Source organism: Pezoporus wallicus, unplaced genomic scaffold (assembly GCF_028554395.1).
Source record: "Pezoporus wallicus isolate ANWC-B61680 ecotype Strahan unplaced genomic scaffold, APGP_CSIRO_Pwel_v1 contig_5007, whole genome shotgun sequence".
In the NCBI taxonomy this organism is placed as follows: domain Eukaryota; kingdom Metazoa; phylum Chordata; class Aves; order Psittaciformes; family Psittacidae; genus Pezoporus; species Pezoporus wallicus.
Window position 1 is genome coordinate 218,913 of NW_026641606.1, and position 20,496 is coordinate 239,408.

The following is a 20,496-nucleotide window of genomic DNA, read 5'->3' on the forward strand; positions in this document are numbered from 1 at the left end:
CCTCACGGTTAATATGCTTGAATGGACCTTAGAAAATTTGAATTCTGTCTGTATCACTTCCAAAGTTAGTTAACTTCCAAAATACTAGTTGCATCACTTAAAGAATTAATTATCCAAACAGGATTATTAGTGTCTTGCTTTCTGAGTTGTTCATCCCTTAAATTCCTGAGGCTTCACAAGCAATAAATACCTTGCGTTGGCATGTGAGAATGGATGGGGAACTGCCCCTCTGTTAAAAGAGATGAGCGGAGGCAGAGAGATACATCAGAGATATATATACCTGTTTATTTTGGGTACCCAGTTAGGACTGGATAATTTCTGAAGAACATTATGTATTACATATGTTCAAAGCTCAGCTCCTAAGGACTTTATTTGAAGATTAGGGTCCCTGTGTAAGCACTGCAAAAATAAGAAATACATAATAGGAAAAATTGGCAGAAGCATCGTGACTGCTTTGGAAAACTTTGTTGGAGACGGAATGGGCTTTGTTGGGGCCTAAAATTGACCATTCAGCTGTATTAATCTTCAGGTCATCTTTTCCTTTCTTCAAGTGTTCTGCCTCATTAGGTACACAACTTCCAGCCTCTGTAACAAATGAAGCAGGTGCTCCACCTGCAAAGCTGTTTACAGCATGGTGCTCTCTTCCCCAGACAGTTCTGACCTGTGCGCTCAAGAGACAAGAGTGCCAAAGCAAAAGGCTGTATCATAATTCATTTGCAACAAAGGGGTTGTATCAAAGTTGCACAGGAAGTTGTAATAATGACACTTCTTAACCCTTCCTGAGTTTGCTTTTACAGGTGTAGGATGTTGTTGGCATTCTGCCATCCATGTTATAAATGTTTATTTACCAAATGACTGGGAACAGAATAAAAAGCAAGACTGCTTTCAAATTCCTAATGTGGTTTTTGAAAAGAAAATCACTGAGAGTTAATGTGGAAAACGATCCATAGTAGTACCTTCTTCCCTAGAAATTGGCTCACATGTCCTTAAATTTATGAAGTTTCAGAACAGTGTGAGAGAATGTTTAAATTAAGATTTCAAGGGAAAAAAAAATTCTTGGGAGTACATTTATTTGCAGATTGCCTTGTTTTTTTTTCTTTCCTTTTTTTAAACAACAATTTGATATTCCATTATACTTCTTGGAAGCAAGGTTTACACATTTGAAGGTGGTAATATGAAGGGAAAAAAAGGAAATCTTATCTGTCATCATCAGTGCAGGATTGCTTTTTCCAGGATATTCTCTAGTGCATTGACCAGTGCAGTATTTAAAGGCACAACTCATGGTGCTTCTACTGCTATCTTTAATTATATTAGCTAATTTTTACAGTGCTTTGAAAATATGCTAAGTATTATTACTACAGTTATTCCCCTGGAAGATTATTTCACAGACTAATAGACTTCACAGTTAAGAAATATTTCTTGATCGTAAGCCTAAATTTTCCCTTTGATCAGTTCCATTCCCTTGCTCATAGCTACACTTCTTTGGCTCATCGTAAACAATTCCTTGGTATTAACATACCACCTCTAAATCTCTGTAGACAATTTGCATGTATACTCTTCGTCTGTCTGTGTGACTCGTTGAGATCTTGCTTCCTAAATCCTCCAGCTGTTTAATCTTATACTCAAATTCTCTCTAGGTTTTCCTTTTTTTTTGTTTTGGTTTGGTTTTGTTGTCAGTCTGCAGATATTTGCATTATTTTTGAGCATAGTTTTATAAAACACTCTGTGAAACAGAGCCGACTATCCTGTTACTGGATACGGTGCTTCAGTATGCACATTTCGAAACTGCATCTCCTTATGGCCCTAAAGAAATTCTTTTACAAGAAGTAATTACAAAGTGGTACAATTGTTCTCAATTAAAATCCGGCTGCATAAAGGCAGAAGGGGAGAAGGAGTAGAGGTTTGCTCTGGAGTTGAGTAGGTTTAAGAAGTCCCTCCTTGTTTTTGGTTTTGCAGTTTTCCCAAGTCTCACTTCTGTGGTTTAAAATACTTCACCCTCATGTTTCAAGAACTTGCCTTTGCTGTGTTGCTTCAGTGAATGAGCATGAATTCTGTTCAGGAGTTGAGCTGCACTGTACTTTGTACTTGCCCTTAAAACACAAATCTGCTGTTGATGATATGACAGTGGAAAATCAGTGCGTCTGAGGGGGAAACTTGGGAAACCTGGGCTTCAGAAAATTGATGTGAAACACAGAATTTTAACTTTTCACTTGCTTCCATTAGCTGGTTTCCTGTATCTGCTAATTCTGTCTGAAAGAAATCTGTCATTACAATAGAGTTAATTTTGTAATACTGTCTTAACAAACAAAGGAAAACATGAATACCAAATTAATGTGAACATACAGGCAGGAGACCATGCATCTATGTTGCCTTTCAAAGCAGACAATACAATCTGAAAAATTGTTCTGCAGTCCCTGTTTTTCAAAGAAATGGATAAATATCCTCTAAATCTACAGTTACAGTAAGTGGCACTGGCTAATGATTTGATTTGAGGATTGAGAGCACAGTCTGGATTTACTCTTTGTGCATTAACGCAGGTCAAATGGACACAGGCTGCATTTTAAATCAGTAATGGAAGGCTGAAGCCTGCCTTAAACCAGTCAGATCAGCCTTACCCAAGACCGATTGATCCCAGGAGACTGAGCCCTGTGAGCCTAGCTTTTATATGAATGGACTCTGTGCAGCCTGAAGTTTCATTCATAAAATGGATGCTGAAGGGAAAAAAAAAAGGAAACACAACCAACACACACACACCAAACCCTGGAATGTCCATTTATGCGGAGCTAAAGGGTGTAGTGTTCCCTCAGCTGCTGCTGTTGCCAGTTGCCTTAAAGTAATGATTAATGCTCCTTGGCCCTGCCTGCCTGAAACCCGACACCATTTATGGCCTTAGTGTGTTTCTAATGTATAGTGAATGAGAAGGCTACATTCTCAAATCAGAAACATAAACAGGAACTGGTTGGTCTGAATTCCATTCAAATATGTCACTTCAGCCGTGCAGTGTTTGTCCAACTTCGATTTTACAGGCAGGGGATGGGACGGGGGAGAAAAAGCAACACAGACATTTTTGCAGTAGGATTACCAACAAAAGGAGCAAGGAAGAGAGAAAATACTGCTGTCTTTTGTTGAATTCAAAGGGAAGCGATGTTTAAAATACATTTTACAGTTACTGAGGTTAATAAAAGCAAATGCATGATTTTAAAGTATGCTCAAAAGATCACTTCCATGTGGAATTTCAATTCGGAGCTGAATGTATGAGCCTTTGTTTTCCTGTTCTGCTACATAGAAAGTTACACATCGCCTAGACAGGCTGTTGACATCTGGTCTCAGAAAATGCATTAGATGTTGTCATAGATCTAAAAACCAAAGTTGTGGAAAGGAAGCTGTTTGCTTAAGGTTTTGGCTTTTTTTTTTTTTTTTTTTTTTCTGTATGTGTGTAATAATTCCACTTGGACGCGAGGTGGTGGGGCCAAATGTAGTTCTCCGGTAGGTTTTTGTCAAGTGAGATGTAGGAAATTAAACTAAACAAATCTTACTTATCTAGGGCTTTTTTTTGTGTATATCTATGAGTGCACATTCTCATAGATTATTTTTCTTTTCCCCTAATTGCTGGTATGAAGACTGGTGACAGACAAAATGATGAACAAAACCTTCCATTCTGAATGTTTTAAATGGCATAATGAATTGGGAAAATAATACTTATTTTTTAGATTGATTTTTAGAGATGATAGTGACAATTTTCACCCCTGTAACTTCAGTGGGAGCTAGGTGGGTCCAAGCTATCTGAGGGGTTTGGGCATGCCCTTCTGTGCCTTGTAGCACAAAAGGAAAGAATCTGCATGTATTATATTCTGTGTTTCTTGCTTGTAGGAAGACAAGTGGCACAACATGTTTAAGCCTGTTTATATAAATGGAAAAACTCATCACTTTGTTTTTATACCTGTAGGGAAGTAGGCAAATTTTCACATGAGGTGTTTGGTGAATTTGGGCGACTTGTTAGCAGGCTCACTGCATAAGGCAGTCACTCACCAGTGCACTGTTGCATTCACCTGAGCTGCCACGTAGATAGCGAGGCTAGGCAGTGATTTCTTCACCCACCCTGTTTCACATTGTGCACACCTTCTAAGCCTCGATCTCCCAGTCCCTCTCTCTGCACGTGCACATATGTAATGCAATACCTTGGGCCTCCAAATCTTCAGATGATGTTGATAAAGTGAACTAAAAAGTAATTCAGAGGTAGAGTGTAACGTAACAACATGTCCTTCAGTTAGGAATGCTATGTAAGGTCAGAAACTGGTTCAGGTTACCAGTTCCTGCTTTACTTTGCTTCATTCAGAAGACAGTCACTTCATCCCTCTGCCTGCAGAAGCTTCGTCTTCCCTGTGTCTTGCCTGTCTAGGGATGTGAACTGAAATTCTGCTTGTCTCTCTGCAGGGTGTGATTGTGGGTCTGAAACTTGGTCCTTATTTCTGAAACACAAGCGGAAAAGAGGATTTAAAGATTCATTACCCACTTTGAGTTTTACAGGGCTAAGACAACCTAACCCTTTAAATTCTGATACGATAATATGAAATACTTCCTTACCAAGGGACCCCTCAACGGTCTTACTCAATAATGAAACCTAGAACCTGTGCCTGCTAAATTCAGTAGCTGATTTTTCTTGTCCTGAGGAAGTCTGTTTGGGCTTTTTCTGCTTGGATGTATTTTCATTAAGGCACAGGAGAGCTTACCTCCAGTATTTGTCTCTGTGACAGTCCCAGATGAGAAGACATTTCTGCAATGTCTAGATTACACATAATTTTAAAACAACGCCTACTGGGGAAAGATATTTTCAAATCAACATGATATAAGTACATATTAATTGTTTTAAGATGACTGCTGTGTTGCTGTTAACAAGAGAAGCAATGAAGAATGACCCCTTAGTATTTCAAATTAATAAAGAAAGATAAATAATTTTTTTATGTGTCCATGTTTTTAGTTAGAGTTGGGTTTTTTCTTTTCTTAAAGAGACTCTGCTGTTCTTGAGATAATGTAACCTTAAAATGTGAATTACTTCATTAAAAGCCTGAAGTAAGCTTCTTTTGTGTCCTTAATCCAGGCACATGTTTTTTCAAAGACTAAAATTTACTAAAAGGTGATAGAATCACTCACCTCAAACACTCGAATGCTGCCCTGGATGTATTTTATGCCTACTTCTATCTCATTTGCTGTCTTAAAACAATGCTTTAAGGAGAAGAAAACATCTAATTGCTCTGTAATTTCTGCACTAAAATGTTTTCTTTTGAAGTAGCTCCGCTTAGCTTGTAAAAATACTTCTGGGTCTTAGTCAAGCATTTAGTACAATTTAAAACTGCAATGCTAAATTTCATTGGTTGGACTTTTTATTAGATAAGGTAGAAATGAAAGCAGCAGGCAATTTAATTAGCAGTAATTTTTCTGGTCAAGTCATTACTTTGATGAACTTCAGAGCAATGTTTATGGCTCCTAATTAACCATGTTAGTCATTTGATTGAATAATCACTTTGGAAATGTTTCTACAATTTGATTAGAGTCTGACCCACTCTGATAGTCATAAATTAACTGATAGCACTTTAGGATAACAAGGCTGTAGTTACTTTACTAGAAATAAACTCTTCCTTGCTGTATTTTTCAGTCCTCTGTGGGCTGTTTAAGCACAAGCTAACCAGAAGATTAAGTAATGTTGGTACAAACAATGCTTGCCTTAAAAAGACTCCAGATGTTAATTATAATTGACTTAGAAGCATGGGAGATGAAACCCCAAATTGGCTAAGAGCATAACTTCGTGGATGTGTGCCTAATTCTTTATTCTGGGTACTCTGCTGTATCACTTTGCAAGAGTGGAGTTCATGAGTCAAAAAGGGTTTTGCTGCCAATACTAGTGATTTTTTTACCTAAAATAGAAAGTAGCATCTGTTTCAGTTCTACGACTTCCTCTTTTTTTACGTAGATTTTTCCATTCTCCTTAACATTCAATCTACTTGTTAACATGAGTGATTCCTTGCAGGTGAACCACTACTTAATAGCCTTGACTTCTAGTCTACAGAGCTATACTTGACTCGCATGATCACTGAATCACTTATTCCTGTGGTTGCTTAGAATAGCTGCCTGAGACGTTAGAGATTCTCGGGGCCTGAGGAGGCAGGCACTGGGCGTTTCATCGAGAGAGGAGGTAATGAAGAGTTTAGCACAGATGTGGAAGAGAGACCATGGACTGTTAGAGGAAACTTATTATTACTGCCCCGTGTTTCACTTGTTTTGTGAAGTCAGTGTAAAACCTCATTTACTTATCCTGCCAGATCTTTGATACTCATCACCAGTCAGTGAACAGTGAAATTTGGAATCACAGTCTGAAAGAGTCTGTAGGCAGTGTTGGAAAAATAGCATCTGCTCTTTCGACCTCTGTTTGCATCTCTTTAAGAGTTACAAGTTACTGGTAACAGATTGCATAGCCTAGGGTAGGAGTTTATCACAAGATCAAATAGACTTTGTTAAGCAGGACTCCTGATATCCAAGAAGTGTTTTAAATGCAGTCTAGAAGAGCAAACATTTATGGCATATTTCTGTTTGCAAGTCCCAGTGCACAGGATGTGGCTACTTGGATACAGTGCAAGACATGGGTTAAAAATGGAAGGACATTTAAAGTACACAATTTTCATTAGTTCTGTTTGTTTTTTCTAATTATTCTTGCAGATTTTAGTAAAGGTGGGGAATGGCAAATATCTGTGTTACTCAGAATGTGCACAGTAATTTTTTTGGGGGTGTGTGCCTTTTTTTTGTTTAAGGGTGTACGAGTGGAGGGTAAAACAGATGCATCTGAATTCCTAGATTAAATACTTAGAAACAGCAGAAAATTTCATTAACCCTTTAAATTCTTAAACAGATTCTAAAAATCAATATCCTACGCAAAAGTCCCTCTGACGTTCCTTACATTAATGTAGAGTTTGTAAGTCTCCAGTGACAGGCAGCCTTTTCTGTGTAATTGATTAAAAATGTTAAGTCACATTAGTTACATAGAAACACAAGTATAGGGTTTAAAATAGTAGTCTTCTATGGGTTTTTTGGTCTGTGAATGGTCTAAAATGTAATTGTCATGGGAGTCAGCTTTTATCAATGTTGATTACAGTAAAGGTTCGAGTTCAAGTGCCAAAATTAGATGGGATCTGTGATCCTCCCATTATGATTTCCTCCTCTGCCATGCCTTGTGCATGCTGCTCTGAAATGCTGACTGTGTGTTGACAGGTTTCCCTGTGCTGTAACTTGCATCCTTTCTGTTGCTCTTCTGCCTGCAGCCTGTCTCATTGATAACCTGCACACTTTTAATTACAGACAGTCTTTTGATTAGTATTCTCGTCTTCTTTCAGAAGTGCCTAGCTGCCATTCCATTTACATGAGGCAAGAAGGCTTCCTGGCTCACCCAAACAGAACAGAAGTTAAGTTTTCTATTATGTATTGCTTTTGTATGAGAGAAATGTAAAAAATTAAAAAGCCTGGAGGGATTTGGGGTTCATTGGTTTAATTCTGCTGCTGGGAAGACTCGCATCATCTTTCTTCCCTTCCCAGTTTTGAGTTTCTGGTGAACTGTTATTTTTTTGATGCTTCTTCTAGTGCCACAGGTTGATCAGGGTAGAAGCACTTTTTTTATAAATTTACTCATATTTACTCATACTCAATTTACTTATTCTGCTTTTCAAGGCTTCTAGCAGTTGAAAGGAACAGGCACTTAAAAATTTGTCCATTTCACCCATTCTGGTCAAGTGATATTTTCCAGGCTAGTGGTGTGACAGGCTCAGTTAACGTTAAGTAATCCATTTTATACTTCAAATTCAGTGACAGTTTTTGGCTTTTCCTTCTGTTACGATTTTTGCAGTGTTTTGGTGCTGCTTAGGCCCATATTGTGCAGCCATGTGATACATATCAAAATTGTCAGTGACTTCAGTAGGGCAGAGCTGATATCACTGTCAAAATTAATAATTCTGAGTTAAAAGCGCTTTATATGTATTAAAAATCAAAAGGCCAACAGAACTAATTAAAAATAACTACTGAAAGAGAAGTGGTACCCTCCACTCCCCTGCTTTGGTGTGTCTTCCTTGCCAATATAGGATTTTTTGTTTGCTTGTTTAAGGTTTGTTTGTTTTTCTTCCATGGGGCAAATTTCACAAACATGAGGGGAATTGGTTTTCAGATTGATGAGAATTCAGACAGATGTATGAATCAGGGTTCTCTACTAAGACTTCATTCACAACTGGAAAGATAACAAATCTGGCTAAAAGCCCAGCTGCTTCTGGAGTGGAATAAAGGCAGAAGTAAAAATACAAAGTAGTGTTTAACAAGGAGGGTGAAACAGGGGATGGAAGTTTCTAAGAGTCTTGGTGTATGAAATTACATGAAGTATAGAAGTTTGATAAGGGAGGTGAAAGACATCAGGGAAAGATCCACAAACTGCAGGTCTAAGGTCAACAGGTTTGAGTTTCAATCACAGCATGGATTGTTTTTCCCCTGTCTTAGCCATGTTATGCACTCCTGGGTGGTGGTAAAAATGTTATGAATGACATAGAAAAAGCAGTGATGTTTGATAAATATTTGGGTTTTGTATTTGGAGATCAGTCAGCATGATTTTATGGAATAAAGGTCATGTCAGATCCGATTCTACTCTTTGCTGAGATTAAACATTTGATTGGTATACTTGTATCGTATACTTAGACTTTTTATGGCATTCAGTTTGCCACTGCATTACATTCTGATTAAGAAGTTAGCACAAAACGGTATCAATAAAGTACACATTAAATACATTAAGACCTGGCCAACTGACAGATCTAAAAGTGGCTGTCACTGGGCAATCATCTCTGAATGGATTGTTTCTATTATAGTTCTGTAGGAATTGATATCAGGAGTGTTGCTATTCAACATTTTCAGTAAAGATAGGGAACAAAGTTAATAGATAACTTTATGGCACAGAGATAGGCAGAGTGGTAAATAACGGGCAGGACAGGGCAGTCACACAAAGCAGTTTGAATTGTTTGGTAATCTGGGCACATTAAACAAGATGTTTTTTTAATATGCTTGAATGTAGACCAGGCCTATGGAACCAGGAAACAGTATACTGGAAAAAATGATTTTGAGATGGGCCTCCTCCTCGGCTTCACAGTGGGAAACCAGCCCAACCAAACATTGCAACCATATGGCAGAAAAGCCTTCTGTAATATTTGCACAGCCAAAAGGAGGGTCATAGGGTGGCAGGAGAGGAGGAGATGTTTTGTCTTGCTAAGTAGCACTGATAAGGCTGAAAACTCGCATGCAGTACAGTTCTGGTTAACCAAAGCATTAAAATAATACTGAAAAGTGAGAGCATGTACTGAAGAGAGTGCTAGAAAGAATGCAGGGTTGCAGAGAGTGTCTTTTAACAACAAATTAAATTTTACAGAGTAATCTTAATTGGAATAAACATCGAGACAGGGTGTGACTTCTGTGAGTGTGAGGAGGAAATACCAAATAGGACTTTCTTAGTCTTGCAGGGAGAAGACCCGCAGGAACTAGTGGTTAAAAGTCAAAGCCATGCTAGTTCAAACAGGAAACAAAACAAACATTTTGGAATAAATCATAGAGAAAAATGGGTGCTTTTTCATTTTTGCAGGTGGAGATTAACAGTCTTTTGGGAATGTGCACATTAATTAAACACCCCTGTACTGTGGCCAAAATGTTGCGATTGGGCGGTGTGTAAAGGATGTGGGATATTAATCTGATTCCTCTGTGACTTAGTGTTCCCTCTGGCATTAAGCCTGTGATTTCTTTCTCCATGCATCTTTTATATAAACACCTCTCTTTCTTTAACTTACAGGCTGTATGTATGAAAAAGGACCTAGGCAGTTTTATGATGACACTTGCGTTGTTCCAGAGAAGTTTGATGGTATGTATGACACACCTCTCTCTCTTTTTCTTGTGTGGGGAGATGAAAAAGGAAGAGATGAGGGACTTTTCTCTGTTGCTGATCAAAAAACCTTGGTAACATTCCAGTTTAGGATTCCTTAACACACTATTTGCAGTGCGCCCAACCAAAGCTGACCTTTGTCTCTGGAAACCAAAGTCTTCTCTTCAATAGGATGTTGTTCGACTTTTGCCAGCAAAAGGTGCTATATCCAGATTGTGGCAGAGGAGCTCAGTTCCTGCACTGTTGTGAAGTAATAGCAGGATTTCCATTGCACTGATGATCACATACCACTTGTTGTTTGAGATTTAATGAAAGCCGTTCTTACAATTAACAAAACATCACAGAAAGAAGCAGCTTTGGTTTTACTGAGAATTAAGCTTCTTGTCTCACTGTCTGTGAAGTGATGAATAGTGAGTGTATAGGGCATTTTTGTGTTTGTGTCAATGTATTTGCACTAGGTTAAACATTTTACTAGTGTTTTATTTTTCAGTGGGATTGATAACAAATCAATGATCTTTTCACAATACTATCCATTACAACAGATTTTTTTTTTTTTCAAGAGGGATTCTGAGGTCAATTAAAATAAATGGCCCAAATTATCCTCAATTACTCTGATGTAAAATCAGTTTCCTGGTGTAACTCAGTAGATTTCAGAAATATTTCATTATAGACAAAGGAGATGAACTCGGTATTTCTTGCCAGTGACTCTGTTAGTCTGCAACTTTGGGAAGTAATTTGGAGACCAATTACTTCAATTTGATAGATCGACTTCTTTTTGTTAGTATATATCTGTCCAGCTTTATTTATTTTAGCAGGAAAGATTAGATACTTGCTGATAAACTTGTGAACAGCTCTCTGACCATAGCTAAAAGTAGAGCTGGAAAACTCTTGGGGTTTTTGTCCTGCTTTATTTTGTTTGTTTTTCCCTGAGAAACACTTATATGGATTAAAAAACTGCTGTGTGACTAGCAGCATTTGTTGTGTTTGCTGAAGAATGGGAGACTCCAGAATGAAAGTAAGCTGAAGAATTACACATTCCTCAAATGGAGATATGATGTGCATGTCAGGGTTACAAGAATAGCAAAGGAATAGAAAGAAATAAATAAAGGATTTTAAATACCGCTATACCTAATTGAAGATTGCTCAATCCGGTATTGCGTTGTCACTGGATTGACACATTCACTGAAAGGGTGTTTTATTGAATGTCTACTTTATACTCTGGCTTTGGGATGTATGTTGGTTTTGTTTTAGGTTTTAGTTTTCCTTTTTAAAGCGCATCATGTCAGCTTTTTTCCTCCCCCAGAAATGACTGTGGACCCGATCTTTTTTCAGTACCGGTGGAAAATTCATAATTAACATTTATGGGAATGGGATCAGATTTTGTACTGCAAGAAGTTAAAACTCTCCAGGAGTAGCATTTTGTCTATGTCTGTCTTGAAAATCCTTTTTGTTTGTTTGGGTTTTGTATAGGGAAGGTAATGAAAATGGAAAAGCAATAAAAATAAAGTAAAATAAAGAAATGAATGTTTGGAAATATCTGAGTGCTTGCAAAGTAAGTAGTCTGCTGCTAGCTTCTATGACCATCCATTGAGAGAACACCTTGTACTCTAGAAGACAGATGTTGTGTTACAAATAGTTGTGTTTATACTAGTAGCAAGAAGACTTTTGACGAAAAAATAGCAGATGTATCATCATGTTTTGGCCAGTAAAGCAAAAGTGGAATAAGTTCTTGAGTAGTCTTGATGTTTCAGAAGCAGATTCTCAGCTGCTTCATTTGAAATCGAAGATCAGCGCAGGCAAAGAATCTGATCCTCTGAAATACAGCACCTGCTATTTGTGCATTGCTCAGCTATCATTAAAAAAATTCTGTCATTGAAGGCCTTTCAGGACTGGAACTTGAGCCTCACATAAACCACAAAGCTTAGTGTTGATTTATTAGTTTTCCACAGCTATTGACTCAATTTTCTTTCCTGATTACAAAAGGAAGTGCTCCATTTTTAATATTATTATTCCTTCTTTCACCACACGAAGCTGTTCCTTAATGGCCATCAGAGCATTCTAATGTCGTGGTCAAATGTGAAGTTGTGGTATTCCGTATTAAACAGGTCACACTGCTTATTGGGGGGAGTGGTGGGGGGGTGTGTGTTGCTGTTCTAATAGTTGAAATGAGGGTTTTTTCCAGCATATCATGAATTCCTGTCAAAGTGTGTAGAAAAAAAAGTACTCTCTGCTTCAGCATCAGACTTTTCAGATGGTTTTTGTTTGTATGAGTTGTTTAGTATGAATATGATTGAAAAACAGCAGAGACATAGTATGGATGTAGAAGGATGGTTTTTCATTGGCAGTTTGTGGAACAGCTAGCAGAATATGATTGTTTTTTAAAAGCTTCCTCTGAACTTGAAATTTTAGAAAAATTAACTTACTGCTTTTCAAGATGAATGGTAATCTAGTATGTAGATATGAGTAAAAGCAATGTGTGCTTATATGCAAGTCCAGTATGCCACAGAGGAACTCGCATATCTGCAGGATTTGCATACCTATACATAAAGCACATGCTGTTTAAGTCCAAGTCAAATACTTCGTCAAATTTTCCTTTGAAGCGTTTGCATGCAAAAGAAGTTTCTCTCAATAGGGTTTTGCAGCTTTATGAGGCATACATTGCATTTCCAAAACTGGGGCTTGTGCAAAGTGTAGTACACAAATGCAGTTCTTAAGACATCAGAGTTGCTTACAAAAATAGTTGCAGATAGGGGATGTTGCAAAATGGTTTGCAGGCAAGACTTGCATGTATCTGAAATAAATAGGGATAGGCTTAGGGAGACTTCCATAAATCATGACTGAATTTAGGTACTTTTTGGTGTTTTAATATGTTATTTTAAGAGTGTTTAACAGCAGGTAGGGGAATGTTGCATTTGTGGGTGTCTGGGTAATAAGAATCCTTTCCCTCCGTTTTATTAACCCCAGTGATTGCTTTGCTGGTTTATCTGATGAGCAGAGTGCTGATGCATTTTGCACATTGCTCATGGAACATTGTTGCTATTCTGTGTAGGTGATGTCAAACAGGAGCCAGGCATGTACCGTGAGGGACCTACGTATCAACGGCGAGGCTCGCTTCAGCTGTGGCAGTTCTTGGTAGCTCTTCTTGATGACCCGTCAAACTCTCACTTCATAGCATGGACTGGCCGAGGCATGGAATTCAAGCTGATTGAGCCGGAGGAGGTAGGTTAGCTAGGCAGCATGCCCTGACATCCACTGCCCGATCCTGCAAATGTAGTAGTGCCCCTTCAGACTTAGGCCTTGTTTTTCTTGAATATTTTACTTCATAGCACTCTGGAAGGGTGATGAGGGAAAGGACGACAAGGGAAGTATTTCAGTTAGGACAGAGTCGTGGTTAAGCATAAACTTGATTCCTGGTCCCACAAAATAATAAAAATACTGTAAGTGCTGGAGTTACAAAATACTCGGCATAAATTGTGGGGCCTGGATTTATCAGAACCACATCATGAATAGCTGTGTTCCAAAATCCTTTGACAACTTGTCCCTGAATAGTCTTTCAATACCAAATATTTTTCAATGTGAAATTGTGGGAACGTAGAACTTTTAGGAGATTAAGATTGTCAGGCAGTAAAATCCCATCAAAATTATATAAACTCTCCTCTTTTTAGAGTCTTCTTCAGTCTTTCTACTTATCTGTATCCTTAGGTTGTTTAGTGCATGCTTAGATCCTAGGCTTGCAAACAGCCATGTGCATGCACAGCTCTCCTGAACCATGAAGGACTTGCTAAAATTACTTGTATTCATGTACACTTGCTGAAGCATGAGTTACTTCACTTGTGTGATGAACAGGAATAAATTGCACATTTTATTACATAAGCTTTTTTGGTCTAGGTAACATTACATTATCTATCCTGTGATCTAAACAGCCATGGAAACTGTTGGAAAAGCATGTGTGTGTGAATTTCATTGTAATACTGATTTGGCTAATTTGATTAGGGTTGTCAAAAAGTAGTATCATTCTGGTTTAGTTTTTGGCACCTTGGACAGGTTTGAGCAATAGAGGAGACTGCAGCAAATTGTCTTTCATGATCCCCTCTGAGCTAGAGCTGAGTAGGAATGTTAGGGGGTGTAAGGCTACTTGTGTGTTCCACCAGCTATTTCTGCTGTTTGCCATCCATTTGCTGGCATAAGCAGTCTGAAAGCTTTCTTGCATTTAAGTTACATCATATGCCAACAGCCCTAAGTTGGGAATAGCAACAGCGCTGATGGCCATTTCCTTCCTGACATGGTCTAGCAGAGGGGAGGTTGCTGGAAGCACCTGTGTGCTGGCTTTCATTTGTCTGTGCATCCCCCCTGCTAGTGATAGTCACTGTGGCAGATCCTGGCATTGTGCATCTGAGGATTTAACCACAGAACAGTCTTAGTTGATTTCCTACCAAAACTTTGCTGGCAAGACTGCAGCCTTAGCATCCTCCATGGTCTTCTTAGTCATGTGACCAGGGCCAGAACAGAGTGAAATCTTTGGAAAGGCTTTTAGGTGAGCTCAGTGAATGAGGTATCTAATTTTACCCCCTTCTCAGTATTTTTTCCCATTTTTGTTTTGTCTGTAACATATGTTCAAAGTTTTTCAAGACTGAAGAATTTCATTGAAAAATGGTTTCCAGCAGATGGTGCAAAAACTTTATAGATTTTATTAGCTCAGGAATGGAAAGTACCAAAACAAACCCCTAAGGTTTCCTTATTGTGTAATTCCCTGAAGAGCTGGATATTCTGATTTAAGTTAACCAGATCATCTGCTTGTTTGACTGTAGCAGTTGCTTTGTGTTTCTGAGCAGCACTGCATCCAAGATCTGGAGGAGGCAGGCTGCTTGAAACTTGCCTCACTTTGGTATGTTCTTAGAGAGTACAAAGGGACCTAAGTTGTTTTCATATGAATGTCATGGATCTGACTGCAACTGTCAATTAAAATAAGAATAGCCAGCAGGAAGTTGCTCACTTCTGTTGGTTGCCAGGTGTAAATTGAAGGGAAGTCAAAGAGCTTGTTGGTTCAGCTGTGGCAGGTTATGATGTTAATGACATGACCTTTCCATCCCATCCCTTTCTGGGGGTTTATGCCCTTGTAGAATGGGTGACAACAAAAATGAATATGTATCATCTCCTTGAGCACCATAGTTCATTCAGAAAGTAGGTAACTGCAGACTGTGGAGCTCAAAATTAGATGTAGGTCCATTTATGCTGCTTTGTCACAGGGACAGCAACCTTCAGCAGGAAGGTGGGATGGAAGGCTAGAAAGCTGAAGGCCTTCCACAGCATTTATGAAGTCTTACTCCGTACCATTCAGGGATAGGAAGACTTGCTTACCAAGACTGTTTCTGGACCTGCTTGCTTATTTAAGGATGTCAAAATACCACACAATATCGCATATTCTAAACCATTAATTTGTTGTTGGCTGTCTTCGCTGTGTATTGATTTAGCATGCAAGCCTTCCATGTTGTGGACTTTTAGGACTCTGATTAATATAGAAAAAAAACCTTGGTAGGATAAACAAAGAATGATGTAGGCATATGTTATAAAGATGAGTAGGCAAATCAAGGTTATGCATCTAGGCCAAATCTACAGCTGGAATAAATTGACAGGATTTGAGGTATGTTTCAATACAGCTATAGCATAGCTGGAGTTAGCAGGGCCTTGACAATGTACATAAGCCTGAAAAGCTGCACCATTGAAAGGAAATAATGCTTTCAAAAGAAATTTTAAAAATTATTGTCCAGGCGGAGATCAAAGTCATGGATTTTGCTGTTGTTATTTAGTCCCCTTCAATTCTCAGTTCTGCATGTTGTCTGTGGTTTGCATCAAAAGGCTCCAAACACCTGTGGGAAGGTTTTGTAGAGCACTCTACAGAGAAGCTGCTTGGCTGTTCTCTCCTTTTTCCAGAGCTGTATGCATATGCACATCAAACATGTTTATAAAATGTTTATAAAAAACAGTTCATCAGTTCTGACTTTTTTTTCCTTCTGGTGACGTGATAGTAATTTGTACCGCCAATAACTGAAATGTCACCAACAGCCGATTCTAGTTTCAGGTGGAGAATAAGCAGTTAAGCTCTTTAAACCAAAGGTCTCTTTGTCCAAAACTACCTTTGGTGAGAAATCAGGAAGTGTAAAGGCAAGTAGAAATCATAAGTTACATTGTTCTCTATGGAGTGGCTTCAGGAGTTGCTTGCAGCTCCCCTTTTATTCTTATTTTTTAAGGGAAATTATACAGATGCAACTATGAAGTTTCTGTCCCAGTTTTCATACTACCATATAGTTCTTCCGAGTGATTACCCATCTCCTGTGGTAAATCACTTTCTTTGCCAAAGTAATATTTAAAACTGGCAGTTGGTGTTAGACTTGCATCTCCTATTAGTCTCACTATTGCTGTCATTCCAAGTACAGTCTGTATTAGTTCATGAACTAAGTGTGTATGCATGTGTGTTTCGTGTAACTTGGTCTTCTGACAGCAAGGTAATCACAGGAATAGTAAAACTGCCCACATTATCAACCTAAAGAACAGATTGCATCTTTTATGAAAGTTTTCTGGTGGAATTTGGTAAATATTTTTTGTCTATAATCTCTTTGTATGGCTTTATTTTCTCATTGTTTTTCTCTATTAAAACACAAGGCCAACATCCACCCCCCCACCCAAATCCTCTATCATATTTGCAAATAAGTAAGTCTCCTTCAAGTTTAATGGATGACTCTGGGTCCAATTAAAAAGCATATTAGTATGTGGGAAATTCAGTTCGTGGCAAGCTTTTCTCTTGTGTTTATTCCTTGCACCTGCAAGGTTCCCCTTCTTCCATACCTAAATAAAGTATCTGATTATAAGATCTGATTGTTAAATGCATTTAATGAATCAATGCTAATCCATTTTTGTGGCAGGTTGCACGTCGCTGGGGGATTCAGAAAAATAGGCCAGCTATGAACTATGATAAACTTAGCCGATCACTTCGCTATTATTATGAAAAGGGAATCATGCAAAAGGTGAGTAGCTAATTTGTATTAAATTTCACCAATGTTGCATGTTAATCCACATCTCAGCTTATTAGGAGTACTTGTAACCACATTGCTTATGCAGGTTTTCCATCTATTTAGGCAAACACTGAGTTTTTTTACTTACCAGGTCCAGGATATGCATCAAGATTTTTTTTTTTCTATATAAAAAATGTCTGTGGTTTTAGTTCACACAATGCACAAAATGATTATAGGGAAAGAGGTGATATTCAGAAATATCCAAAAGAGCTTCCTGACACCTGGGAAAGGGAAACAGTGAGTGTGGTATGAATAACCTTTTGCAGATCTCAGTCAGCTGCCCAGCACTTGGGTACTTTGGTAAGTGCAAGATAGGGGAGAAAAATGATACCTATTAACATACCAAATACTTTAATATTTTACCAATTTTGTTGTAATAATACCATTTTTAAGTGGAATTTAATATTTTATAATAGGCTGAACTATGAGAAATAGTTAACAATAATTTATATATAACAGCCTGGTCTTGCTGACAGTATTCAACTCGTCCTTCTGCTGTGGTTTTCTGATTTACATGTATGTTTTTAAATTTGCTGTGTAGTACTATGTAGATTGAGAAATCAATAGGGGAGAACTCTCTGATGCATCTGCAAAACTGGCAGGTGTGATCAAAGATCATAATGAACACCTTGTGCTTGATGCATATCTTTTCATATTAGTTTTGTGACCTGTGATGAGTAACATGTTTGAACTTGCCATTTCCCTGAATGGAAACAGTGGTCTCTGCTCAAGTTACTGGGTAACTTTTCCTGTAGGTTTTGTGAAGTCTTCATTTAGAATTGCCTATTACAATTTTTTTTTTGCTTTGATTATGGAGTCGTTGTAGTGCTCTCCTTTTTCACTATCCAGGAGTCAACTTGAACAGTCTGGCCTGGTATTGATTTATGGTACTTCAGTTGCACAGCGCCGATCCATTTTTACGCGTCACATAACTGCATTGAGTCTCTGTAAAGTTGACTGGAGACTGGGTCTGGTCAGGAGAAGCAGAAATGCTTGATTTTGCTGGGCAGTGTTCAGGCAGAGGGGTTCCTCGTAGCACGTTACAGCTCAGCTGCGTAGACAGTTGCGTGGGCACAGTTCAAAGGTAGCATAGAGGCAAGAATAAGTAGCAGAGTGAAACAGGTTGAAAAATGTGTGGATGGGAATACCATAAGGCTGACAATGCTTCCCAACCCACGCATTCATTCCATATGGAAAGTTTACAAATTCTTCTGACACCTAGCTTACTACTTCTTAAACTACTTTACTATCTACATGAATATATTAACCACACATTTTAAAAGGCATTTTGGATGCTTATTTTTCTAACATAGCAATGCTTGAGGTTTGCCATGGGGTCACCCTATCTGGCCAATTAGTATATGTTAGAAAGTAATGATGGTTGTAGATTCACAGTGGGTTTCTTTACTGCAAGGTTTATATGCGCATATTTCCTCTTTTAAGTTTAGAAGTGACAACAGGTAATGCAAATGCCCAGTTTCTGATGCAGCCATCAGTTTGTCAAGCTTGCTGACATGCCTTTGTTAAAAAAAATTCTACTGCAGATAAAGCCTCTACTAAAACTTTAAATTATTTGTAGACTAAATTAGCTGAAAATTTGAGGAGGTGATTCAGACTGTTTTCCACCAATAAGACTAGATTTAAGTTTGCAGCACTTCTGCCACCTTCATTCACTCACTTCCAATGCTGTGCTAGCTAGAATTGCAAGAAGCAGACAATATAACCTTTATTTTAAAATAATCTTGATAAACCATGGGCATGCAGGTTTAGTTTTTGTTTGGATTTTTTGGTTTGGTTTGGTTTGGTTTTTTGATAAGACCTGTATTGTTTTTATCATGGTTTAGCTTTGAGGAAGATGCAGCACAGACATTTGGTGCTGTTTCTGAATAAGGGGAAACTATAGGATCCTTGGGCAAATTGTGCCTCTGTAAGCAAATCCAAATGTCCCAGCTTTGCATGAGCGATTGCTAAGTACATATTAGCCTACGTATTTGCTTACACTGTCCCTGTACAATCAGCATGCACTATAACTTAAGTGCTTTTATACGTAAGTATGAATCAATCTATGTAAAGTGAAATTCAGATCTCTATCATGCAATGTGATTCTTTTTTCCACTTGCACACAGCGTGTTGGACTTAGTCATTTTATTTTGCCACTATAGTGACAATTTGTTTACATTTTCCAGTAAGAACAGTTCCATTTGTGGTTAAGTATAGGAAATGATTGCAAACAAGTGTTTAGAAGTAGAATACCTAGTCCATCTTCCAACAGGATATCACATATGGCAAAATCAAGAGCACTCTGCACAGTCTGCTTCTGCAGATCCCTGTTGTCTTACTAGGTCATTGCCTTACCAGTTCTGCTGTTGCCTTATTAATTGCATAATGAAGGTGGGTTCTTCACAATACTGTTGAACTTGGAGCTGTAAAACCACAATGGCTTACGCTGAACCTTTTCTCTCTTCTTTTGTCCTCAGGTGGCTGGAGAAAGATACGTCTACAAGTTTGTTTGCGACCCTGAAGCGCTTTTCTCCATGGCTTTTCCAGACAACCAGCGCCCCTTACTGAAGACTGACATGGAGCGCCACATCAATGAGGAGGACACTGTGCCTCTCTCCCACTTTGATGAGAGCATGGTCTACATGCAGGACGGTGGCTGCTGCAACACCCACCCCTATAACGAAGGCTATGTCTATTAACAACAGTGACAGTGAAGGGGATGTTTCCCCCCTCCTTTAGGCTTCTCCTCTTTCACAAGACCCAGAGGAAAGCTAAATCGACTTCAGTTTGTTTTTTAAATAGTACACTAAAAGGGGCTTTTCCTGTTGCATTACTCCTATGGTCTGCCATGGACAGCGCACTTTATTTGAAAGGGGAGGGTTGGAACCTAAATGTTATGCTATGTAACAGGAGGAAAAGGGTGGGTTTGCTTTTTACTTAAGTTTGGGAAGGGAACATACAAATTTTAAGTACAAAAAGCTATATCATGTCTGTTTTGTTTCATATCAGCATAAGATATTGTACATTTTCTCTCTGGGTATCCGTAGTACAGTTAATTCTCATTGTGCAAAATAACCACTTGATGATATCAGCACAGCATGCCTAGGGCATTTGTTTCTTGCCATTCTTAATTGTCTTTCTGCACTTCTAAAAGAGAAGCAAAGCATATACCACAGCATTTAATTTAGAAGCTTGCAGTGGCAGACCTTGCACCTTGCCTCTGAAAACAACATATATCTCAAGAGTTTGTTTTTTTTTTTTCCCACTTTCTTCTTGTTATTTTTTCCTTTTTTCTTTTTCCCCCTTTTTTTTTTTTTTTAATGGACTCCTGGAAAAGTTGTATGACCCCAAACAACTCTTTATTTAATGACCAAGTGGCCGTAAGTACAGTGACCAAGCAGCAAAGTCTCTGACTTCAGACTTGAAGCCGCATGCTGTATCTGGTGCCATGTTGCTATACATATGGACTATGCTATGGCT

The 20,496-nt window shown here is 38.4% G+C and overlaps 1 protein-coding gene across 6 annotated transcripts in view; it reads left to right on the top strand.

The window, feature by feature from the left end:
- ETV1 (ETS variant transcription factor 1) overlaps positions 1-20,267 on the top strand; it is a 63,057-nt gene extending 42,790 nt beyond the window's left edge. For 5 of the 6 annotated variants that reach the window (XM_057424588.1, XM_057424587.1, XM_057424590.1 and 2 more), the window contains 5 exons: positions 7,383-7,449; positions 9,855-9,925; positions 12,996-13,165; positions 16,867-16,968; positions 19,494-20,267. In XM_057424588.1, coding sequence (XP_057280571.1) covers positions 7,383-7,449; positions 9,855-9,925; positions 12,996-13,165; positions 16,867-16,968; positions 19,494-19,715 — 632 coding nt within the window. In that variant the 3' untranslated portion in view covers positions 19,716-20,267. The remainder of the gene's footprint in view (positions 1-7,382; positions 7,450-9,854; positions 9,926-12,995; positions 13,166-16,866; positions 16,969-19,493) is intronic. The other variant, XM_057424591.1, reaches the window with a different exon arrangement.
- Positions 20,268-20,496: the final 229 nt, after the last annotated feature.